This window comes from Bos mutus, chromosome 11 (genome assembly GCF_027580195.1).
Source record: "Bos mutus isolate GX-2022 chromosome 11, NWIPB_WYAK_1.1, whole genome shotgun sequence".
NCBI lineage: Eukaryota > Metazoa > Chordata > Mammalia > Artiodactyla > Bovidae > Bos > Bos mutus.
The window spans coordinates 1,563,199-1,584,311 of NC_091627.1; the positions used below are offsets into that span (position 1 = coordinate 1,563,199).

General features: G+C 62.2%; 1 protein-coding gene across 1 annotated transcript in view; it reads right to left on the reverse strand.

Moving 5' to 3' along the window:
* Nucleotides 1-21,113, reverse strand: part of COL5A1 (collagen type V alpha 1 chain) — a 148,248-nt gene that overhangs the window by 18,899 nt on the left and 108,236 nt on the right. Inside the window, 25 exon segments of the mRNA XM_070378676.1 lie at nucleotides 514-769; nucleotides 1,218-1,271; nucleotides 1,654-1,689; nucleotides 2,513-2,566; nucleotides 3,672-3,779; nucleotides 4,076-4,129; nucleotides 4,221-4,274; nucleotides 4,360-4,467; nucleotides 5,280-5,333; nucleotides 5,898-5,951; nucleotides 6,704-6,757; nucleotides 7,033-7,086; nucleotides 7,656-7,763; nucleotides 8,729-8,782; nucleotides 9,989-10,096; nucleotides 10,193-10,246; nucleotides 11,355-11,462; nucleotides 11,559-11,612; nucleotides 12,810-12,863; nucleotides 13,816-13,923; nucleotides 16,580-16,687; nucleotides 17,948-18,001; nucleotides 18,093-18,182; nucleotides 19,824-19,931; nucleotides 20,725-20,778. Coding sequence (XP_070234777.1) covers nucleotides 514-769; nucleotides 1,218-1,271; nucleotides 1,654-1,689; nucleotides 2,513-2,566; nucleotides 3,672-3,779; nucleotides 4,076-4,129; nucleotides 4,221-4,274; nucleotides 4,360-4,467; nucleotides 5,280-5,333; nucleotides 5,898-5,951; nucleotides 6,704-6,757; nucleotides 7,033-7,086; nucleotides 7,656-7,763; nucleotides 8,729-8,782; nucleotides 9,989-10,096; nucleotides 10,193-10,246; nucleotides 11,355-11,462; nucleotides 11,559-11,612; nucleotides 12,810-12,863; nucleotides 13,816-13,923; nucleotides 16,580-16,687; nucleotides 17,948-18,001; nucleotides 18,093-18,182; nucleotides 19,824-19,931; nucleotides 20,725-20,778 — 2,002 coding nt within the window.

Below are 21,113 nucleotides of genomic sequence, written 5' to 3' on the forward strand. Positions count from 1 at the left end.
CTCCCCGCTGGGCGGGTGGGTGGCTGGGAGCCCAGCGGTGCTCCGGGAATGGTCCGGAAGTTCACGCACGTGGGGTCACAGTCAACAGCACGGGACTGGTTTGCGTTTGTATGGAATTCTGGAGTCTAAGCGGTGCTTCCCCAGGTGCCACAGCAAACACCAGCACGAGGGCTCCCTAACACGGGTGCGGCTGCAGCTGGAGCGCACGCCTGACGGGGACGTGCTTTACCCCCATTTACAGATGTGGAGCCCCGGCTCCGGGCAGAGCAGATGGCCTGCCTGACAACAACTGAGCTTAGACTACACTCTGTTCCGTGCGACCCCAGGCCTCGACCTCTTTCCTGGCTCCCAGGACGGCTTCCCGTTCTCCTGCGATGCCTCGCCAGGTGACGGGGCAGAGGCCCCTGCACCCCATCCCCCCAGGGAGGGGACCTGAGCCGGGTGCATGCCCACCCAGGCATGGGTCCCTGCCACTGCCCGCTCTGTGTGTCCCCAGGCCTGCAGCCGCCCTACCGTCAGGGAAGTCGGGGTGGCAGAGCTGGAGGTCTTTGCAGGTGCGTGCGGGGTTCTGCGGTGTGCCCAGCGGCCGCTTCATCTGCTCGATCTCCAGCTTCAGGGAGTTGAGCGAGCCGAAGATCTCCTCCATGCCATCCGCATAGTCCATGTACTGCTCGCCCTCTGCGTCGTCCATCAGCTGGCTGGCATCGATATTCCGCCGGGTCCTGGATGCCTGGATCGGCAGGGGCTGGATGACCTCGCCTGGGGGGCCCTGGGTGCGGAAGAGGGCAGTGGTGGGTGGGGCAGGGCAGGGCCCACAGCCAGGGCCGCAGCTGCAGGCACCTGTCCATCTCAGCACAGTCTTCTTCCCTTTTCTATGTCTCTGGAACATTCCACATGATCCCGCAAGGCCTTGCCCGGTGCTGCCTGACCCCTGCCCAACACACGCATGTGTGCACACACACCGCATATGCGTGCATACACACCTGTTCACACAGAGGTATGTGGGTGCACACACACACACACGTGTGTGTGTGCTCACCCTTCATCTCTCCCCAGCCATACTTCCGAGGGCGAGGCGCCATGGGCTGACCTGTGTCCAGGGCCAGGCCCCACCCCACCACACGTCACACATTGTTAAGAATGTTTTGGGATCAAACCACACAATTCCCTCGGCATCAGGGGACCCCCCAACTCCCGAGTCCTCAAGGGCTACTCACTGGTGGGCCAGGGGGTCCTGGCTGGCCTGCCTCACCCTTCGGGCCAGTGGGACCCTGGGGAGAAAGAAAAGAGAATCAGCCATGGTCACTGAGGCCTGATGGGACCTGTCCACCTGGAGGTCGAGAACGATCCCCGGGAGCACGTGGGGAGGGCAGAGAGGCTGATCGAACGTGCTGGGCGCCCCCCAGCCGCAGGTGTGAGAACCAGACACCCGAGGGGGAGCCTGGGGGGCAGGGCCCTTCCTTGGGCTCAGGGAGCCATGGTCTGCGGTGACTCAGGCTGGAGGCGGGCGCAGGCCAGGCCGGCCCCAGAGGAGGGGCGTCAACCACCAGCCCGGAGAGGCAAGGGGGATGGGGACCCCGGGAGGTTCTCAGCCCACAGCCTGTACCCCCTCCAACTCCGGGCCCAGGGGCTGGTCAGGGCGATGCCACTTACCGAGGAGCCCTTAGCACCTTTTGGACCAGGGGGCCCCTGTGGAGAGAGGCAGGGCGTCAGCGGGGGGCGGCCCCTTCCCCCCAGGCCCCGGCTGTGACCCACACCCCCACAGCCCCGGCCCCCTTAGGCCCTCCTTCTCTGCCCGCGGCCCCTCCCAGGAGTCTGAGTTTGCACCTGCTTCACGGGGAGGCAGGTGGGGGGGTGCTCACTCACACGGAGGCTGGGGGTCCTGTGGGCCCCAGCCCAGCCCCTCCCCCTCCCCCACAGGGAAATCGCAGCTCAGGCAGCCGGAGTGAGAAGCAACAGGGGCGTGGAGGCCCCGGAGGCCCTGACGTGGGGCCCCCAGCCCCTCCTGACAGCTTGCCACGGAGCCAGTGGCAGAGAAGCTGGGTCCACCTTGGGCCACGTGGACCCAGGCCCAGGTGGCGCTCAGAGGCCGACTGGTTTGGGCGAGAAGCAATTCAAGGCCCGGGGACGTGTCCTGGGTCTTCCAGCTGCAGGGCGAGGCCCCAGGCTGGTGCCTGGAAGCCAGGACCCCAGGTCCTCGTGTCCGGGCCAGGCTGGCCCTGCTTGTGCAGACGGCGAGGCCCAGGAGGGACCGGCCGCTGTCCTCACTGTCCCCAAAACGCCCACAGAGGACTGTCCACATATCCTAAAAAGCCTGGAGAAAGAGGCTTGCCCCGGTTCCCCGCACCTGAATCAGGGCCCAGTGACCTACTTCCTTGTTTCCATCGCTCAGAGCTCGCATCAGAGATAATGAGCAGAGAAACCCAGGGGGCCCCCAGACCCCGCCCTGGGGCCCCACAGCTTCCCTGTGGCCACTCCCACCCCGCTCCCACGTGCCCCTCCAGATACACACCGGCAGGCCGGGGGGACCCGGGGGGCCAATCGGGCCGGAAGGACCGGTGATACCCTGAAAGGAGCAGAAACACAGTCGTCATCGCTCAGATCGGGGGGAGCCTGACCTGCAGCCTCGGCCCCCGGCTCTCACTGGCCTCCTCCCCTGACTCAGACACGTGTGAGCGGAGCCCTCACTCCTTGCGGGGCCTGGTGGGGCCTGAACGCCTGCCGGGAAGCCTGGCACCCAGGGGCCCCTGCCCGGCCGGCCTGGAAGGACCCCCAGGGAGCCTGAGCGTGACCCCTCTAACGTCCTGTGTGCGCCAGCCCCGCCCGGTCCCCCCGGCTGCTTTCTGCTCTAGCTGGGGGTCCACCCTGAACACGAGCCCCGCTCGGGGGCGGCGAGCGTCCTGGGGCCCTGTCTCTTCCGCCTGTCCATCCAGCCTCCCAAGGGCTTCCCCACAGTGGAGCTTGCATCCTGACTGACCCCCTCTCCTGGTCTAGGTGCCACGGGGAGACACGGCGGGGTGAGGCAGGGGATGTCGCCTCCCGCCTGGGCTCCTCCCTCCAGCTCTGCCTCAGGCACCCTGCCCTCTCCCAGGTCGGGTGCCAGCCAAGGTGGGCACGGCTCAGGGGCACGTGTGAGCCATCACACCTGGCTTGGGCAGCGGGGGTTCACAGGCTGCAGTGAGGCCCCGTGGCCTTGCTGTGGGGACAGGAAAGGCGGGCCTGCCAGGCCTCAACACCCCCACGCACACCCTCCCATTCCCCGGCCAAAGAACCCACTGCCAGAACCCCCCAGGTGCAGGGCAGGCCAGCCTCGCAGGCTGTTTTCCTGGCTGTGGTTTCCCGGGGGCTGGTTCCCAGGGAAGTCTGGGGTCAGCTGCACATATATGGGGTCAAGGGGGAGCCAGGATGCAGCTGAGCGTCGCCAATGACCCTGGACGCTCAGCTGGGACAGACGCCTTTCTGAGTGTGGTGGGGGTGATGGCCTTCACTGCGGAGGCCAGCAGGACCGTGAGGGCTGCTCAGGGCCTGGGCTGGGCTCCAGTTCCGCTCCTGGGCCCTGTGCGCCAGGGCGAGCCCGGCGCCGCGGCTGCTCCTGCCCTGACCCCGTGGCCGGGAACGTCCTTCCAGCTTGAACTAGCCTCGAATCTTTGGATACAGCCTGTTCCACGCACCTGTTCTCCCTTAGGGCCCGAGGAGCCCTGGGGGCCGGGGACTCCGCGGTCACCCTTTTCTCCCTGTTCGCCCGGAGGTCCGATGAGGCCGATCAAGCCTGGGTGACCCTGTGGGAATGAAAGGGGCATTTGTGGTGGCAACGCCTCACGTCCGGCCGCGTGGCCCAGCCAGAAGCGGCAGCACTGCCTTCCGCCCTGCTCGAAGCTCCTGCAGTGGAAATGTGCCCCGGCCGGCCCCGACAGCAGGCAGCGGCCGGGTCTCCAAGCCACACGGATCTGTTCCCTTCGAGTCGCCACCCCGAGCAGGTGACGCCAGCAGGGACGAGCCAGACCTTGTCAGGCCCGAGGCACAGGCTCTCAAGGGGCCCACGCTTCAGCCGCACGGGCGCCTGCAGGCCACTCACCTTCTCTCCTTTGGGTCCAGAGTCTCCTTTGAGGCCGGGGAGTCCTGGGGGGCCCTGCGGGGGAGGCGAGGGGCTCAGAGTTCTCATCCCAAAGCCCGCCCTCCGCCACCTCCGCCGGGGGCCCCTGGGGCACGTCCTGACTCACCATGGGTCCTGGGGGGCCATCAGGGCCCGGGGCTCCGGGGAGACCTTGTTCACCCTGAAACACAGTCGAACCTGCACGTGAGCCCCGCCCTCAGCAGCTGCCGCCCCACCCTCAGGCCCCCCACCCTGGGGCCACTCACCACTGGGCCCGGGATCCCTCGAAGGCCGTCGGGCCCCGGCTTCCCGGGGGCCCCCTGGGGGCCAATGGGGCCAGTCTTCCCAGGAGGGCCTTCCAAGCCGGCTTCTCCCTGCAAGGAGGACAGAGTGGGGCCCCGATGCTTGAGGCTGTGGTCACCCCAGCCCGGAACCACTGCCCAGAAACCCCGAGGAGCCTTGGTGAGAACCCCGCATGCCCCAACACCCAGGGGTGCCCCCAACTTTCCTGCCTCTATATAGAGGCCACTCAGCCCCCATCCTCCACCCACTGAAGACCTCAGTCAACTGGGCTCTAGCCGCCCAGCCACCACGGCCACCATGGCGGTTATGGCCAGCTTGGAGCTCACGGTGGACACGGCCACAGCGTCCTGAGCAGACCTGGGCTGGACGAGCTCCACAGTCTCAGTCGACACTGGGGCCCCTCCACTCCAGGAGGAGGCACCCAGGCCCCACCCAGAGCTCCTGGGGAGAGCGGCCATGAGGGCTCTGGGTGCCAGGCTGCACCCTAACCTCACCGCAGGGCACCCCACCCTCTGCTCTGCCCTGCAGTGGGTGCTGTCACCGTCTCTGCTTTGCAGGAGAGGCAGCCAGGCGCGGCCAGGTCAACGCCAGGCCCTGAGGTACCCGGCACGGGCCTCCCCTCCCCCAGGCTGGTGGGGCACATGAACTGCAGTGCCCAGCCAGGGACCCCCAGCCGGAGGCACAGCCTGTCTCCCCCTGCAGAGGATGGGCTCTTCCACCCAGGTCTGCATGGAGCCGGCCCCTCTGAACCCCACAGCCCCTCTCTGTGTGTTCAGCATCCAATCCCTCTCCACCCCCTGACCCCAAGTGGCCACCGTGCCCTCGGCACGCCCTGGAAGGCCTATGCACAGTAACGGCCACAGCCGGGCTAGAAAGCACCCACCTTGGCTCCTTTCTCCCCCTGCCTGCCTTCGGGACCTGCGGGGCCGGGCGGACCCTGGAGGGAGCAAGAGGGCAACTCGTGAGGAATGGGCTCCCAGAAGCCGAGAAGGCAGCTGAGCGCGGTGGGGCACAGGCCTGGCAGGGGCGTGGGGCTGCTCCCAGGCCTCCAGAACGAGGCCCGAGGCCTCCGGTCCCAGAAAAGGCCAGCGGGCTGGGCTGGGGGTCGGGCACTCCGGTGGCCTCCCGTCCCGCACACTCAGAGCGGCCGCGGTCGTCGCAGCCCCAGCAACAGATGGTTCCGTTTGCGGGATGACTCAGTTTGCTTGCTCTGACTTTTCCAAAGGTCTGACCCGGCGGAAAGGGGCTTTTTCAGCTTCGTGGGTGTGTTTTTTCTCCCACGACAGCCATAAGAGAAGGTCTGCTCAGTCAGCTCATCCTGAAAGGAGGGGCGCATCGACCTGGCGGCTCTGAGATTGGATACCGTGGCAGCACGCCGAGCGGGCTGTGAGCTTCAAAGAGAAGCCGCTTCCTCCTCCCAGGGGCTACCCAGGTTCCCAGGGTCTGTGCAGGGCGGGGGAGGGGCAGGTTTCGTGCAAGGACGCCCGGCAGCTTCACGTACCCTTTTTCCTGGAGGCCCAGATGGGCCTGGCTCACCCGTAGGGCCTGGTGATCCCTGGGGTGGGAGAAAGCAGAGCATTTAAGTCAAGGATGTTAGCTGAGACCCAGCGGGGCTGGGTGGGTCTGAGGCTAAGAACACACAGAGCTTTCACTCCGACCTCAGCCAGCCCCAAAGCTGCCCCTCTCGTCTTCTGCAGAATCGGCCCTGAGTGGGGGTGGTCCCGGATTGCCCTGCCCTGCCCTCAGGCTGCACCAGTGTGGGGGCCCATCCCACCTGCGGCTCTGCTGCATCTGGGGAGGGTTCCCAGCAAGCCGGCTGGCACCCCTTCTGCAGAGGTGGACCCTGGGTCACAGGCCAGGACGGGGTAGGAGGGCAGACATCTCTTCGGGGCCCTAAGCCGGTGTCCCGAGCTCGAAACAACGTTTCGGAAACCCGATGAGAGGCACGTCCAGTGTGAGCTCAGCTCAAGGCTCACGTGGGAAGAGCCTTTTGAGGAGCACATCCAACCCTACCCGGCAGAAACAGGGATCCTGAGGATGCTGGGTGGGCTTCTGAGGGGGTGTCGCGGACACCGGGCTTCGTGTGCAGAGCCGCCGTCAGGCCTGGGGGTGCATTTCCCCTTCTGGGAGGAGGGTCCCCAGCTCGCAAGGGTCCTCCGAGGACCCTTGGCTGGGTCACTACTCTAAGGCAACTGGGTGAAATGAACAGAGCAGGTTGCAAGGCCTGACGCCTCCCTGCGCGGCCGCGTCGCCTGACGCCTCCCTGAGCGGCCGCGTCAGGGCCCCAGAGGTCCCAGGTGGACTCACCGTTTGCCCGGGTTCACCATCGTCTCCTTTGTCGCCAGGGGGACCGTCTTGACCCTGTGGGACCAAAAGCAGGTTTCTTCTGTGCCCTGGGCACACCCGAGTTCAGGCACCAGGACCCACTGGTCCCCGGTCCCGACCCCAAAACCCACCCGGGGTGCCCACCCAGGGTGCTCGGAGGGGAGACGCCTTTCCCCGCGTGCTTGTCAGAAGGGGGTTGAGCACCATGCTCCGAGCAGAGGCAGAACAGCAGCAGACGGAAGGGAAAAGACAGGCCTGGAGGCAGGTCACGGGCTGTGGGGACCCCTGGCTCGGCACTCTCGGGCACCTACCGCGGGGCCGGGTTCTCCGGGGGGACCGGGATCTCCGGGAAAACCGACGGGGCCCTGAAATGGAGCGAGAGAAGCGTCAGCCACCCTCCCAGAGCGCGCTGGACTCACAGGGCTGCGTCCACACAGCCGGCCCATGCCTCCCGCCAGCCTGGCACCTCAGGGCTCCCCAGAGCAGGGGGCTCCCCCCAGAGCATGATTCCCTGTGCGGTGGGCCAGGCGGGGCCGCCGCTCGCCTTCCAGAGGCCTCAGAGGGCAGCCTCCTGCCCAGGTGTCTGCTCCTGGGGCCGTGGCTGACCCTGATCCTGAACCCTGAACTGTAGGACTCGATGCTCTGCAGACCCTCCTGAGGCAAAGCGAGGCAGACCGCGGAGGGGTGGGGCGGGGCGGGGGGCGGGGCGGGGCCGGGGACGCATAGAGCCCATTCAGTCCGGAAGGCTGCTGGGTCCATGCACGTGGCCTCCGAGCTGTGCCCCTTCCCGGCCCCTCTCTCCTCCTCCCTCCCCCACTGTTCCAGTTCAGGACCCAGGGGTCACCCCACACCCGCGGGGTCAGGCAGCTTCTGTGTCCCCCAGGCCCGGGAGTGAGAGGACACTGCTGAGAGCCCAGCGTCCCCCGGTACTCACGGGGCTGCCTTTGGGACCGTCGTCTCCGGGAGGGCCCTTGGGCCCCGGGGGTCCGGCGGCACCGGAGGGGCCCGACTCGCCTTTCTCCCCCCTTTCGCCTTTGGGTCCCTGTGGGGAGAGGCGGGGAGCGTGTTCCCAGAGCCAGCCTGCAGCCCGCCCTGCGCTGGCACCACGAGGAGCAGAAGTACCCTGACCGAGGCCAGGCCACAGGCCCCTGGAGGGTCAGCTGCCTCGAGAGCCTCCGCCCCCAGCAAGTCCCCAAGAGTCCAGCCCCACGGGCACCGCGAGGGGTCTCGGGACCCCACTGGTGTCCTGGGGCCTCTGAGGCTGAGGCTCGGCTTCTAGGTGAGAAGGGCAAGGCTGCGTCCTGACGAGACAGCAGGCGGCATGGACCCCAGGGGCTACAGGGACCCAGGCTGCCCCCTGCACTGGGACCCTCAGGTGGAGGGAGCCCAGCACACCTCCGGCCACCAGCCACTCCCTGGGCCAGGGAGCAGCCCCCAGCGGGCCTCGAGAGACCACGCATCTGACCTGCGAAGGAATGTCCCAGGTCTGGGCTCACAGGTGACAAGAATGAGCCCCATGCTTGTGGAAGCCCGTGAGGGAGCCCAGAACACCACGGACGGAGGGGCAGCTCACGCACAACTGTCCTGGGCGTTCATCACTAACATCAATGTGTGTGCACACTCACACACATGCACACTCACACATGCTCACACACACGTACACATGCACACTCACACACACACATGCACTCACACACGCGCACACTCACACACACACACGCACACACACACACTCACACGCAGGCACTCACACACACACATGCGTGATCACACACACATGCACACTCACACACACGCGCGCACACACACACACACACAGGCACTCTCTGTCACACACACACTCACTCCCCACCACACTCCCTCTTTTTTCCAGCAGTCTCGTGATGGAGGCACAAGAGGAGGCCCGACTCCCATTTCACGGATGGGAAAGCTGAGGTAGAGTGGGACCCTGCCCCCCGGCAGCCGTCCACGCCACGCCCCACCCCTCCCCAGAGCCCGCTCACTCACCGGGGGGCCCCCTTCGCCGGGAAGGCCAGGCTCTCCTGCTTCGCCGGGTTCACCCTAAGGAGGAAACGCAAAGTGATTCCAGCAGTGAGGAGAGCAGAGGTCCAGCCCAGGTGTCCATCAAATCGTCCCTGACACTGGGCTGGGGTGGGCTGCGGGGACGGGGCGAGACAGCGGTCACTGTCCTCTTGGGAGCGCCCAGGACTGGAGGAGACACAGGTGAGGAGTCCAGGGACACAGGGGTGACAGTGACACGCACGAGCGTGCGACACACGTGGAGGGAACGTGGGGTGTCAGGGATGGCCCTCCCCAGGAAGGGGTGCTCCCAGCAGCCCTGGAGGACGACCGGGAGAGGCCAGGTGCGGGAGGAGGGACAGCGGGTGAAGGCAGATGGAGAACAGCATGGTGCCCTGGGTCTGCCGGCTGGAGGGGCAGAGCTGGTGGGGGGTGTCGCGGGCTGGGGGGGATGCGCCCCGTGGCAGGTGGGGGGGAGGACGCGGCCCCCAGCAGAGGCTGCCCGCCATAACGGGTGGGCTCTGCAGGCGTGCTCCCCTGCGACTCTATCATAAAAAGGGAGCAGTGATGGGACACTGGTTTCAACTGAATGACCAGACTTCAGCAGAAAGTTCTGGAAGGTGTGCAAGGAATGCAAATGGAAGGGCACATGTCCACCTCCTTTCTTTTATCCCAAGAAGCTGGGATCGGTGCTCTGAAATAGTGCAAACTCCTGGGCCCAGGTGGAGTCAGACTCTGGCACCGTCTCGCCCGCCACACCCCCGCGTGTAACGCATGTACACACGTGTGTGCACGCACATACACCCAATGGGCTCAGGCATCATCTCCAGGGCCTGCCACATGCACGCATGTAAGGTATGTACATGTGTGTGCATGCACATACAACCAACGTGCTCAGATATCTCCAGGGCCCAGACCCTGGCATGAACCAGGTCAGATGACGAGGACCCGAAGCTGTGAGATGACAGGAGTTGAGGGAAACGGGAGCTGAGACGGGAGCAACTACACACGTCAAGGACAGACAACCACGGCTGTCGGAGCCGATCTGGGAGCGGGCGCGGCGGCCTTTGCCGGGGGTCGCATTGTGTGAAATCCCGCACAGGCTGCCTGGGTGGGGGTGGGGCTCCCAGGGCCACTGCACGGTCTTCCAGGTTTCGAGATGCTTGTGGCCGAACAGCCTAGCAGTGCACCTGCGTGTCTCCACACACACACGCACACACACCAGGACAGTCACAGGGCGTGCGTCACCTTCTCTCCCACGGCTCCAGGGTTGCCTATTCCACCGGGGGGTCCTTGTGGCCCGTCTGCACCTGGAGCTCCGGAGGGTCCTCGGGGTCCGGGGGGACCTGGCGGGCCCTGGAGAAGGGGAGCCGTTGAGCCCAGAGCAAAGGCAGGCCTCCCCCAGAATGCCAGCTCCGCCACGGCCCGTGCCCCAGGAGCGGCCCCACTCACCATCTGACCCACGTCGCCTGTCTCGCCCTTCTCTCCGGGAGGTCCCGGCAGACCCTGAGAACAGGAGGTCGTCAGACACTCAGCCGGTGGGCATGGCTCCAGCGCCCCCCCCAACCTCTGCTGCCTCCCAGCTGAGCGCCCCAAAAGCCTCAGGGATGCGCATCTCAGCTACGCATGAGGACGGCTCCGAGATCCCATCTCAGAATTAGCCCGAGGAGAGAATCGGAGAAGTGGGCAAGGATTTATGGACAAGGTGCTTATTGCAAGTGTCCCATAAAACAATAAAGCCTAATGAGCCACCAGCAGGGAGCTGCCGGAATCAATTATGTCACCACCATATGCTGGGACACAAGGCAGTGACTAAGAGTCATGTTTTTGAAAATAAATAGAAGGTGACATGTTCAAAGAATATTTAATGGCATTTGACGTGACTCGTAACATAACAGGAAGCGGGAAAGCCTGGTCCGAATGTTCTATACGTGCAGCATGACTCAGGTTTTGTGAAAACCAAACAGAAGAGTGCACACGCTTGTGCATGTGTGTGTGTGTGTGTGTGTGCGTGTGTGTGTGCATGTGCGTGTGTGTGCGTGTGTGTGTGTGTGCGTGTGTGTGTGTGTGCATGTGTGTGTGTGTTGCGCACGGGCGTTTAGAAGGTGTGCATGCGCATGTACTCAGAAGCCAGTCTGGTTTCCTTTTCTAATAAGCTACAGTAGTTTCCAACATTCTACAATGAGCAGGAAAACAAACGTCACGGGGTAAGAGAAGCGAAGCTAGGAGTGTCTAGACGTCTGTGAGTTCATGGCTCTTCGGGCGTGTGGAGGAGGCCCTGTGGCTCCTTAGCAGCCCCATTTTAAACTTTTTATTGGACTATAGTTGCTTCGCAACGTCATGTTAGAGTCAACTGTACACAAAGCGAGTCAGCTCTGTGCATACACACCCCCTCTTGTTTTGACTTACTGCCCCTTTAGGTCATACAGAGCTTCAAGCAGGGTTCCCTGAGCTATGCACTAGGCTCTCGTTAGTTACCTGTCTTACATGGCGTGGATGGGGTATATACGTCAAGGAGGGAGGGAGCAGGAGGGGAGGGCAGAGGTGTGAGGGCCGGGGAGGCACAGCACAGACGTGGGGAATCGACCCAGCTCTGTGCCAGCTCTGCTGTTACCTGCAGCCCCACGGGGCCCGGGGGCCCGGGGAAGCCTCTCGGACCCTCGTCGCCTTTCTGCCCAAAGAGGCCCTGCTGGCCCCGAGGTCCCGGCTCGCCGTCGGCTCCCTGCGGGGAGACGGAGGAGTGTGCTGAGGACCGGAAGTGGACCACAGCAGCTCGCGGGGTCGGCGACTCCGAGGGCTGTTAGCCGCGGATACTCACGGAGGGGCCGGGCTGTCCGATGGGGCCTTGAGGGCCTGTAGGCCCTGGTGGACCCTGTGGGGAAGAGACAGAGGTGGTGGCTCCTGAGTCGCCGCTGAGGCCACTGGTGTGGGGGCTGGCGGCCCAGCTCACCCGGGCCCTGCCCACGCGGGGCCCACCCCGGCCAGGCTGCGGCTCCAGAAGGCAAGAGGCCCGGGGTCCAGCCCTGAGTGTGTGCGGTCGGGGGTGGCCAGAGGGCCCTGTGCACCACCTCAGCCCCATCGCACACTCGAGACACGGGCCGCGGAGACCCCGTTCAGAAACGAGACCTGAGGTCAGGGGACTCCCGCAGGGCTGAGCAAGGGCCTGACTCAGAAGGTCACGCCTGGAGCTCGATGCCGCCCCCAGGGCGCCCCCAAGCACGTTCCACTGTCGGCCCAGGGAGCGTGGGGGAGAGGCCGCACTGTGCAGGGAGCCTGACCCGCCCGGGCCGGCACTGGGAGCACACAGGTCCCTGCCCGCCCGGGACACACACGCCGGCGAAGAAGCCCGCGGTGCAGGCCTCCTTCCGCGGCCCCCGGGAGGAGCTGCAGCCTCGTGACAGCGCTTGTGCAAGAACGCACTAGCACTTCTCAGCAGAATATTTTTTAGGGAAAATTAAGAGGCGTTTGGTCAGGATGCTGCAGCTGCTGGAATGGCCCGCAGCCCTCAGCGCTGAGAGGCGGTGACTACGTCCGTGGGACCAAGATCCTTGAGGACAAACATGCTCCGTTTGCTTATTTCCTTAAACCTGCGAGGGCTTCCTGTTCATCTGGTAATAAGGGATTCACTTGCAGGCGTGTGTCACTTACATACATACACGCCTAACACACACCTGTGCACGCACACACACAAGATTTCAACGGGGGGGAAAGCCCATCACCCGGTTCCCATCGGTTACGGGTGTGAGTGCTGGTATCTCGTTGTTGGTGATGAGTCGCTCAGTCATGCCTCTTGGCAACTGCATGGACTGTAGCCCACCAGGCTCCTCCGTCCATGGGATTCTCCAGGCAAGACGACTGGAGTGGGTACCTGTGCTCTCCTCCAGGGGGTCTTCCTGACCCATGGATTGAACCTGTGGCTCCTGCTGCAAGTCCTGCATCGCAGGCGGACTCTTTACCACTGAGCCACCAGGGAAGCCCGGTTACCTTGTAAGGGTGGTTAATGTCAGTGGGGACAGTGCACCGAGCCGAGCACGTGGCCCTGAGCCGTGGCTGCGCCGGGGGCCCTTACCTGCTCGCCTTTGTCTCCCTTGCTCCCCTTCTGTCCTGGCTCCCCAATCTCTCCCTGTGGGAAAATGGGAAAGACCCGTCAGACGGTCCAGTGGCCGCTTGCACGTTCTCTGCTCCCCGTAATTAATTTTTCTCAGAGAGTAAGAACCATCTCCTCTCCAGGGGGACCTCTAACTTTCCTAAAATGAAACATTTCCATATATTAATTTGATTTCCTCTTTAATAAGAGAGCTGGAAGAGATACGACCTTGATTTTACGCTTTGCAGGATTGTAGTAGATTTGAAAGTGTGGCAAAAAATCATAATGGAAATATTTACTTCGTCAAATCGGATGACAGGACAGTGTAATAAAGACAACTCAATTACTATGCCTCCAGAACTATTAAAACCCCTCATGCTTCTGCTATGCCGGGCTGTCTCCCACCCCGAGAGGCCAGGCATCAACACTGCAGAGGTGATAAAGTCAGAAATGTCACCAGAGAGTTCTCACAAATGGGAAGCTAAACCGGAGAGCTGAATTCCTCTGATTTCATTAAACGGAGAACACAATGCTACGGTAACAACATCAGATTATAAAGCATATTCCTAACGAAAGGGGGCCTTGATGATTCAAGCGGAGACATTTAAAAATAGATACTGAGTAAAACCTCGTTAAACTCGGCTCCACAGATCTGGAATCTGAGATGATCTAGAGTGCTTCTCCTTGCTCTGGCTGCTACAGCAGATGTCTTTGATGACATCAAAACCACAGAAGAGAGCACTGTGTGAGTCCCCTCGAGCGTGTCAGAGGTCTCGTTTGTTACCGCTATTTGGGAGCTATTCCAAAACCATCCGGTAACGCAAGGAATGCCGGATGCACAGCACGGGGTCCCTGTCACCAGAGCCCCCACAGTGCCTGCGTCCCTTGGTTTGAAAGGACCCCCGCCCAGCTCCGACCTGCAGATGTGGGCCAAGCTGGGCCATGCGGGGTCCACGACGGGGCGGGGGCTTCTCCAAATCCCTCTTACCTTGTCTCCATCTTCTCCAGGGGGGCCCACAGGGCCAGCGGGACCGGGGAGCCCCACGGGGCCCTGGAGACCGTCTCGGCCAGCTGGGCCTTGTGGACCCTTCTCGCCCTAGAGAGGAGAGGGGATGACTGTTCAAAGGCAGCTCCATCGCGGGAGCATCCTGCCAGCAGCTTGTCTCCCGGCCAGAGCCCACAGGCGGGAAGCGGGCGGTTCCTGGGGAGGGACCGTCCCCCAGGTCCTCATGGATCTGCCAGGTGCGCCGGGGCGGCTCTGAGTCCAGTCCTGTATCACTGTTCCCCACGCACCTCTGTGGTCAACCCTCACCCATCCTGGGAAGGGCTACTCTCTCCCAGATGGGCAACGGAGGCTCGTTCGTACAGTGGAGCCAGGATCCAAACCAGGGCAACCCGATTCCCAGGTCTATGTGTGCGATCACCCAAGTCAGTGGCCAGGGCGTCTGAACTCCAGCTCTGGCCAACTTGCTCACTCTCCCGATTTTCTACTAATACCACGCCGCATGCCCCCTGAGCAGGAGCACAAGCACCTGCACACACACGCACACACACGCACACACACATGCACACACACAGGCATGTGCGTGCACACACGCACACACACAGGCACACATACGCATACACGCACACACACGTACATAGGTGCACACACATGCACACACAGGCATGTGCGCACATACATGTACACACACACATACACAGGCACACATATGCACACACACGTACATAGGCACACACGCATGCACGCACACACATACACGTGCACACGCACGCACACACACATGCACAGGCACACATGCACAGGCACACATACACACACACGCACACACATGTACATAGGCATGCACACGCACACACAGATGCACACACACATACACACATGCACACGCACACACATGCACACGCACACACAGGCACACATACACACACATGCGTACACACACGTACATAAGCACACACACATGCACACACACACACATGCACACACACATGCACAGGCACACATACGCACACACATGTACATAGGCACACACACATGCACACATATGTGCGCACACACATGCACACACGCGCATGTGTACACACACACGTGCGCACACACACACCCATCTTCCTTTCCTCACAGCTTTGCTTCACTTTCCTCATCGCCCCCTTGATTATCCCAAATGATCCTCACTGAGTTCCTGCTCTATTTTGCCAGCCATGGGCTACCCTGTGGGAGGCCGGCACCTTCTCACCCAAACCGGGATCCCCATCTCCCGACAGAACCAGGAATGGAAACAGGAGGGGACGCGGACGGGAAAGCGAGCAGCCTCACGGTCGCTGGCAGGCCTCGCCGTGCCCGTCCCCTTCCTGCACCCCCTTCCCTGTCCTGCCGCACATTCACGCCCTGCTCCTCGCCTGAGATTCCCCGGAAAGGCTCTTCCACAGTTAAGCCAGAACATGCCCAGGCATCCCATGGCTCGGGTGGAATCTTCCTGCTGACACAACACCTGACCTTTGCTCGGCCTTTTCTCAGGCGGCTGTGCTGGGACCGTGACGAGAGTTTCGCGGACGGTGCCACCCTGGGAGGTTTCTGCTCAAGCCCCGACTCTCTTGAAACTGCGAGCCCGAGCCATGTCCACCTGGCTCCGTGTGCTGTGTTTTCTCTACCCGCACCGAGCGCCAGGAGGAGGGGGGCGCGGGCAGAGCCCAGGGGGATCTGCGTCCTGCGGGCCTCAGGGGACAGGCCAGAGGCCTCAGAACTGCCGATGGCACGCCAGACAGATCGGCCAGGCGCCCATGTGTCCAGCGTGGTTCCCATGTGGACTTCTCGCCAGGAAGGCAACCAAGGCCCTCTTTCTAACCCTGAGGCATGGGAAACCCATGAGGCAAACCAGCCTCTCTAACAGAAATCAATCCTCATAGGTGTCTTGACTCAATGGGACATCATCCAGGTAGCCCATCCCCCTGGAACTCAGACTTCTGTGACATTTGCAATTTGGAGAGGAGCTCTGAGCTGGAATCTGTCTCCATGGCTGAGTGAATGTGAGGCCAGGTGGGTGTTTGCACAATCATGAGGCACATGTCAAATGTGGCTGGGGTGAGGGTTCATCTGGGCAGGAAGGGGCATTTAGGGAGACACTAGGGGAGAGAGGCTGGCGGTCAGCTTCCCAGGGCATGTCTGACTAGATACGAAGGGTCTCTAACTCCCTTCATGGAAGCTGAGACTCCAGACCAGCCCCCACCTGAGCTCTCACAAAGCCTCCAGGCGGGGGCAGGCACACCTGGGTTCGTCAGGTGTGAAGTGTCGGCTGTCAGGGGTCTGGGAAGAGGTTGCTTATCTTCCCATCAGGTCGCCTATCCCTTTTCTTTTCCACACCTGCCCCCAGACCAACACAGCAAGCGCCATCCCAAATATCCACCTTTCCCCTATACTGACCAGCCGTGGGCCCAGGCCGGGGTGGGGGCCCCATCCTGTCGGGGTCCCCAGAGCCTGGACTGGGCCCAAGGCCACGTTTGGACAGAGTCTCCACACGCCCCCACGCCCGGCCCTGGCCTGCATGTCCCAGGGCACAGACGCACAGGCCTGTGAGCACCCCTCCAGCTCAGACCACTCTGGGGAAGCATCTGGCCGCCTTTGGATGTCAACCGTGACAGCCAGGCACACATTGCAAACTTCACCACCCACCCCCTCCCACAGACCCCAGGGAGACGCCCAGGGAGCACAGCACACAGCAGGGACCGAGCTCCTCTGGGGCAGTACTTACAGGAGCGCCTTTCTCTCCAGCTGGCCCAGGGGGCCCCTGGGGCCCGGGTCTCCCTGGAATTCCAATGGGCCCAGCAGCACCGGCTGGACCTCTCTCGCCTGGAGATCCCTGGGCAATGCAAGAAAGTGGTTTATTTCAAAGGCTCTCCAACTGCGTGGGTATGACTTCCTGAAGCCCCACCCCACCACACCATACCATTCCACCATCTCCTCACTTTAGAGCCCGCCATAGCTCCCCAGGGCCCCGAGTGAGCACAGACTATCCGGTCTGTGCTGAGGCTGTTTCTGAGCCCCTCCCATAACTCCAAGTCCCCGCAGAGCGTCTGAAGACACCTCTTCTTTAAGTCCTGCCCTGGAGGGACCTCGTCTGGGACCCTGGCATCTACTTGGCCCTGTGGGCTCCGCCTGCCCCCGGGGTGCTCACTGGCTGCCCGGCTCCTCCACGCTGTCCGCTCTATGGGGGAGGCTCTGGCCCCGGGACAGGACTGACAGGTGGGCACGTGGACTAATTCTGGGGGTCAGCACTGAGGACCCTGGTTCCCCGGGAGGCATCCTGTTCCCAACCTTTATCAGAAGGAAGATGACTTTTCACCTCACTTCCCCCTGACTTCCCCATCATCATCGCTCTCAAACGGCCCCTAACTCAGGCGGAAGGGGATGTTGTTTCATGGTCCACCCTCAACCCAGCCAGGGGCCGGGGCCGCTCCTGAAGCCCCCACCTGAGCAGATGAGTGGGGGCTGTCGGATGGGCCCCGTTTTAAGGGGGAAGTGAGGCAGATGTCACTTCCCCATAAAGAGTCAGACAAGAGCGGGGGTCTGTGGGCACAGCCTCATGTGGCCACTGAGTCCCCCAGACCATAGCCTGGGGTCTCAAAGGTCTGAATCTTCAGGCCTCGTGTAGCTGAATCTCACGGTGGGGAGGGACCCACTTAAGGAAACAGCACAGCTCTGGGGGCCAGGCCTCCTGCCTGTGCTGAGTCACCTTTGCCCTGAGCGGCCTTGGGTGTGTGGATGGCCCGGCTCGAGGCCCTGGAGCTGCGTGTGCCCGTGTGGGCTGTGCCAGGCCTGGACCCGCGCTGAGCACCTCCACGAGCTCGGGGGCCCACTCAGGCCTCGTCCACACTCCCAGCCCTCCAAGTTCCCTCACACAGCACGGCCCCTCCCCGGGCCTTCCTCACTGGCTGGCAGCTCAGGCACGCTGGCCACATCCATCCCGACTCCACCTCCTCCACCACAGCCTTCCCAGGACCCCCGGGGGACCATCAGAGCCAGGGTGCGTGCTCCCCAGCCCTCAGGACACCTGCTCTCCTGCAGAGCAGGCTTGGAGGGAGAGGGTGGGAGAGGCTTTGTGCTGGGCCAGTACACTCACCGCGGGGCCTGGTGGGCCGGGGGGGCCTTCACTGCCTTTCAGTCCAAGCGCCCCCTGCAAAGCAACGAGGTGTGAGAGGGGGCCGCAGGGAGAAGCCTCCCCGGGAGGGACATCCAACCCGTCCCCCGGCGGACCCCTCACTCACCACTGGACCAGGAAGTCCTCGGTCTCCAGGGAAGCCTCGCAGCCCGGGGGGACCGTCTTTCCCAGGAAGGCCGGCGGGGCCTGGGTCACCCTGGAATCAGGGCCACAGGTCAGTTTCGGGCGATGCCCACAGCCCAGGTGGATGGGGAGTGGGTGGGGCCGGTCTTTAGATCCACTCGGGAGCTGGGCTGGAGGGGGGCTTCCCGGGGCTCACAGCTTTAAAAGGAACCTCTGGGTCTTGACTTGCTTCACTGGTTGATGGATCCGGGCGCCGGAGCACGGCCCAGGCTCACACCTGGGAGCCTGTGTGGCCAGCTGGCCCTGCGTGTGGCGTGGGAACTGACTCTGTCTGGGACTCTAATCATGATCTGTGGAGTCCTGCTCCCCGTCACATCCTTCAGGGCCACAGTGGCCCGAGCGGGGGCTGAGGGCCTGTCCTTCCCGTGAACCCGGGGATCCTCGTAAAACTGGCTCAGGTGAAGAACTCCGTGGCCAAAGCATTGGAAGCTTTGCCTGAAATGGACTCGCTGCTCAAGATATTCGTCTTGAGCCTGAACCACATTTTCTGAAAGGATTCTCTGTCTGACCATGTACCTTCCTTGAAATTCACTAAGGCTGTGACGTCTTCTAGGACTTTCCCTGGGGTCCCACATGGGAGGGTAGGGGCGTCCTTTCCAAACTCAGCCAGCTCTCTTTATGGCTAAATGGCTGTCTCTACGTTATACACACACACGTATGCACAAGCACATATGTATGTACTCCATCATGTATGCCTGCATACATACATGTGCGTGTGTGACCTTTTCACTCTTTGATTACTCTTCAAGTTTACTTTGCTGTATGTGGTCACGCAAAGGGCTGGAGAACTTATCTCTCCCGAGTCCCTCACTGAAAAGCTGAAAGAAGAGGGCCGTTCGTTTTTACGCAAAAACACAGGAAGTTATGACTGCCAGCTTGGGGCACCCAGTCTGGGGGTGGGTTTTTTAATTATTTATTCTTTCATTGATGCTTTCAAATCGTGGTGCTGGAGAGGACTCTTGAGAGTCTCTTGGACTCCAAGGAGATCAAACGAATCAATCCTAAAGGAAATCAACCCTGAATATTCATTGGAAGGACTGATGCTGAAGCTAAAACTCCAATACTTTGGCCTGATGCAAAGAACCGACTCACTGGAAAAGACCCTGATGCTGGGAAAGATTGAAGGCAAAAGGAGAAGGGGGTGGCAGAGGGTGAGATGGTTGGATGGCATCACCAATTCAATGGACGTGAGTTTGAGCAAATTTCGAGAGGTAGTGGAGGACAGGGAAGCCTGGCGTGCTGCAGTCCATGGGGTCGTGAGTAGTCGGACATGACTTAGCGACTGAACGACAGCTTTCGTGTCTTAAAGTGGAGAATTTTTTAAAGGGTCACTTTCCGCTGACTTCAGCTTAGACACATGAAGTGTCAGACTTCTGTCCATTTCTGGGAACGGGTGGGCGGCCACTCTGGGTGCCCTGGGGAAGAGGTGGTCCACAGCCCCCCATCATCTCTGTCCGGGAAGCTGATCAGTTCAGGCCCTTCTTCAAAGTGAGCAGAGAGGAGCTGAGTCCCTGGTCTGAGCGGGTGCATTGGCATGAAGAGCAGCTGCTTGAGAATCACACATTCATCAGAGAAAAGCATCAGAAAGACACAGACCAAGGGCTGAAACCGTCCCCAGGAAAGTCTGCTCGGGACAAAGGTCCCAGCCACTCACCTTCGTCCCTTCTTTCCCGGCCAGGCCCGGGAGCCCCTGTTCACCGGGGGGGCCTGGGGGCCCAGGGTGGCCACGCTCGCCCATGGGACCAGTTTCCCCGGTGGGACCCTGCGGGGAAAAAGCGTGTCAGCCAGTAAACACATTCCAGGGACACGCAAGAAAGTAACCTTCTCTGCCTCAGTCTAAGGACAGCCTGGTCACAGAGGCGAAGGGCCACTGCGAGCCCACCAGACCATCACCTTCCTTTGAAGGTCTTCTCCTTCTGGTAAAAACCCAGGGAGAGCAAAGCGCACTGGGGGTGCTGTTCACCAGCTACTGCCCGGCCCCCACTGTGGTCCTGAGTCTCGTCTCCAATGAAGCCGGCGGGGCCTGCGTTTCCTGGGCCTCGGGGGGAACCCCTGTGCAGGGAAGGGCAGGGGGCGCACCCTCGTTTCCTGGGTCAGTATCTTATTTACCGCCACGTTAGGCACAGACTTTCTGGGAAGCAAGGTGACTGTGCCCCGTTTTGCGGCCCTGAGCCTGCAAGCCCATTCTTGCACAGATCCAAGGTTAGAATGGCAGCCCCGGGCACTGGATCCAAGGCGGGGAGTCAGGCTGCATGGACCCCAAGGGCTGGGCTGCCCGGAGGGTGGAAGCCGGACTCCCCGGGCCTGCCTGGTCTGCCCACAGGGTTGGCAGCTGGCTCTGCCCGCTCGGTTCGCGTCATGCGATCACTCCCCATCTCTGCACCTGCTCTGCTGCGTGGAAAGCACCTCTGAAGCAGTGGTCTAGGCCTTATGACGTCTCCCGGCTGCACCCATACCCTGACGATGCAGGGATCTTCTACCCTGAGCGTGACCCTGTCTCCCGAGTGGGCGGGGACCCGGGATGACCCCAGATGCCAGCGGGGCCTGTATCTCACCTGAGGGCCGACCACACCCGGGGGGCCTGGAGGGCCGGTCTTGCCTTGGAAACCCTGCGAAGAGAGAGTCAGCCCGCTGAGACTGCTGAAGTGGCAGACAGAAGGTCACCCCAGCCCCCACCCCACCCCAAAACAGTTGACGTCCGAGACCTCATTGAAAAGGGCCATTTCTCTTGTCCCACTTCGCATGAATTTAGGAAGGTCAGGAAACCAGACAGGATCGTTTCACTAGCTGCTTCCATCACCCCGCCTTGCTCTGAGAAATATACTCTGTAACCGTTCGTCCTCCTCACGTCACTAAGTGTCCGTTTTCTGAGCAGACTTGGTGTCACAGCTGCTGGAAACTACACCCGGGAGCCACCTCTGGGCTGCCTCTTGTCAGTGACTGT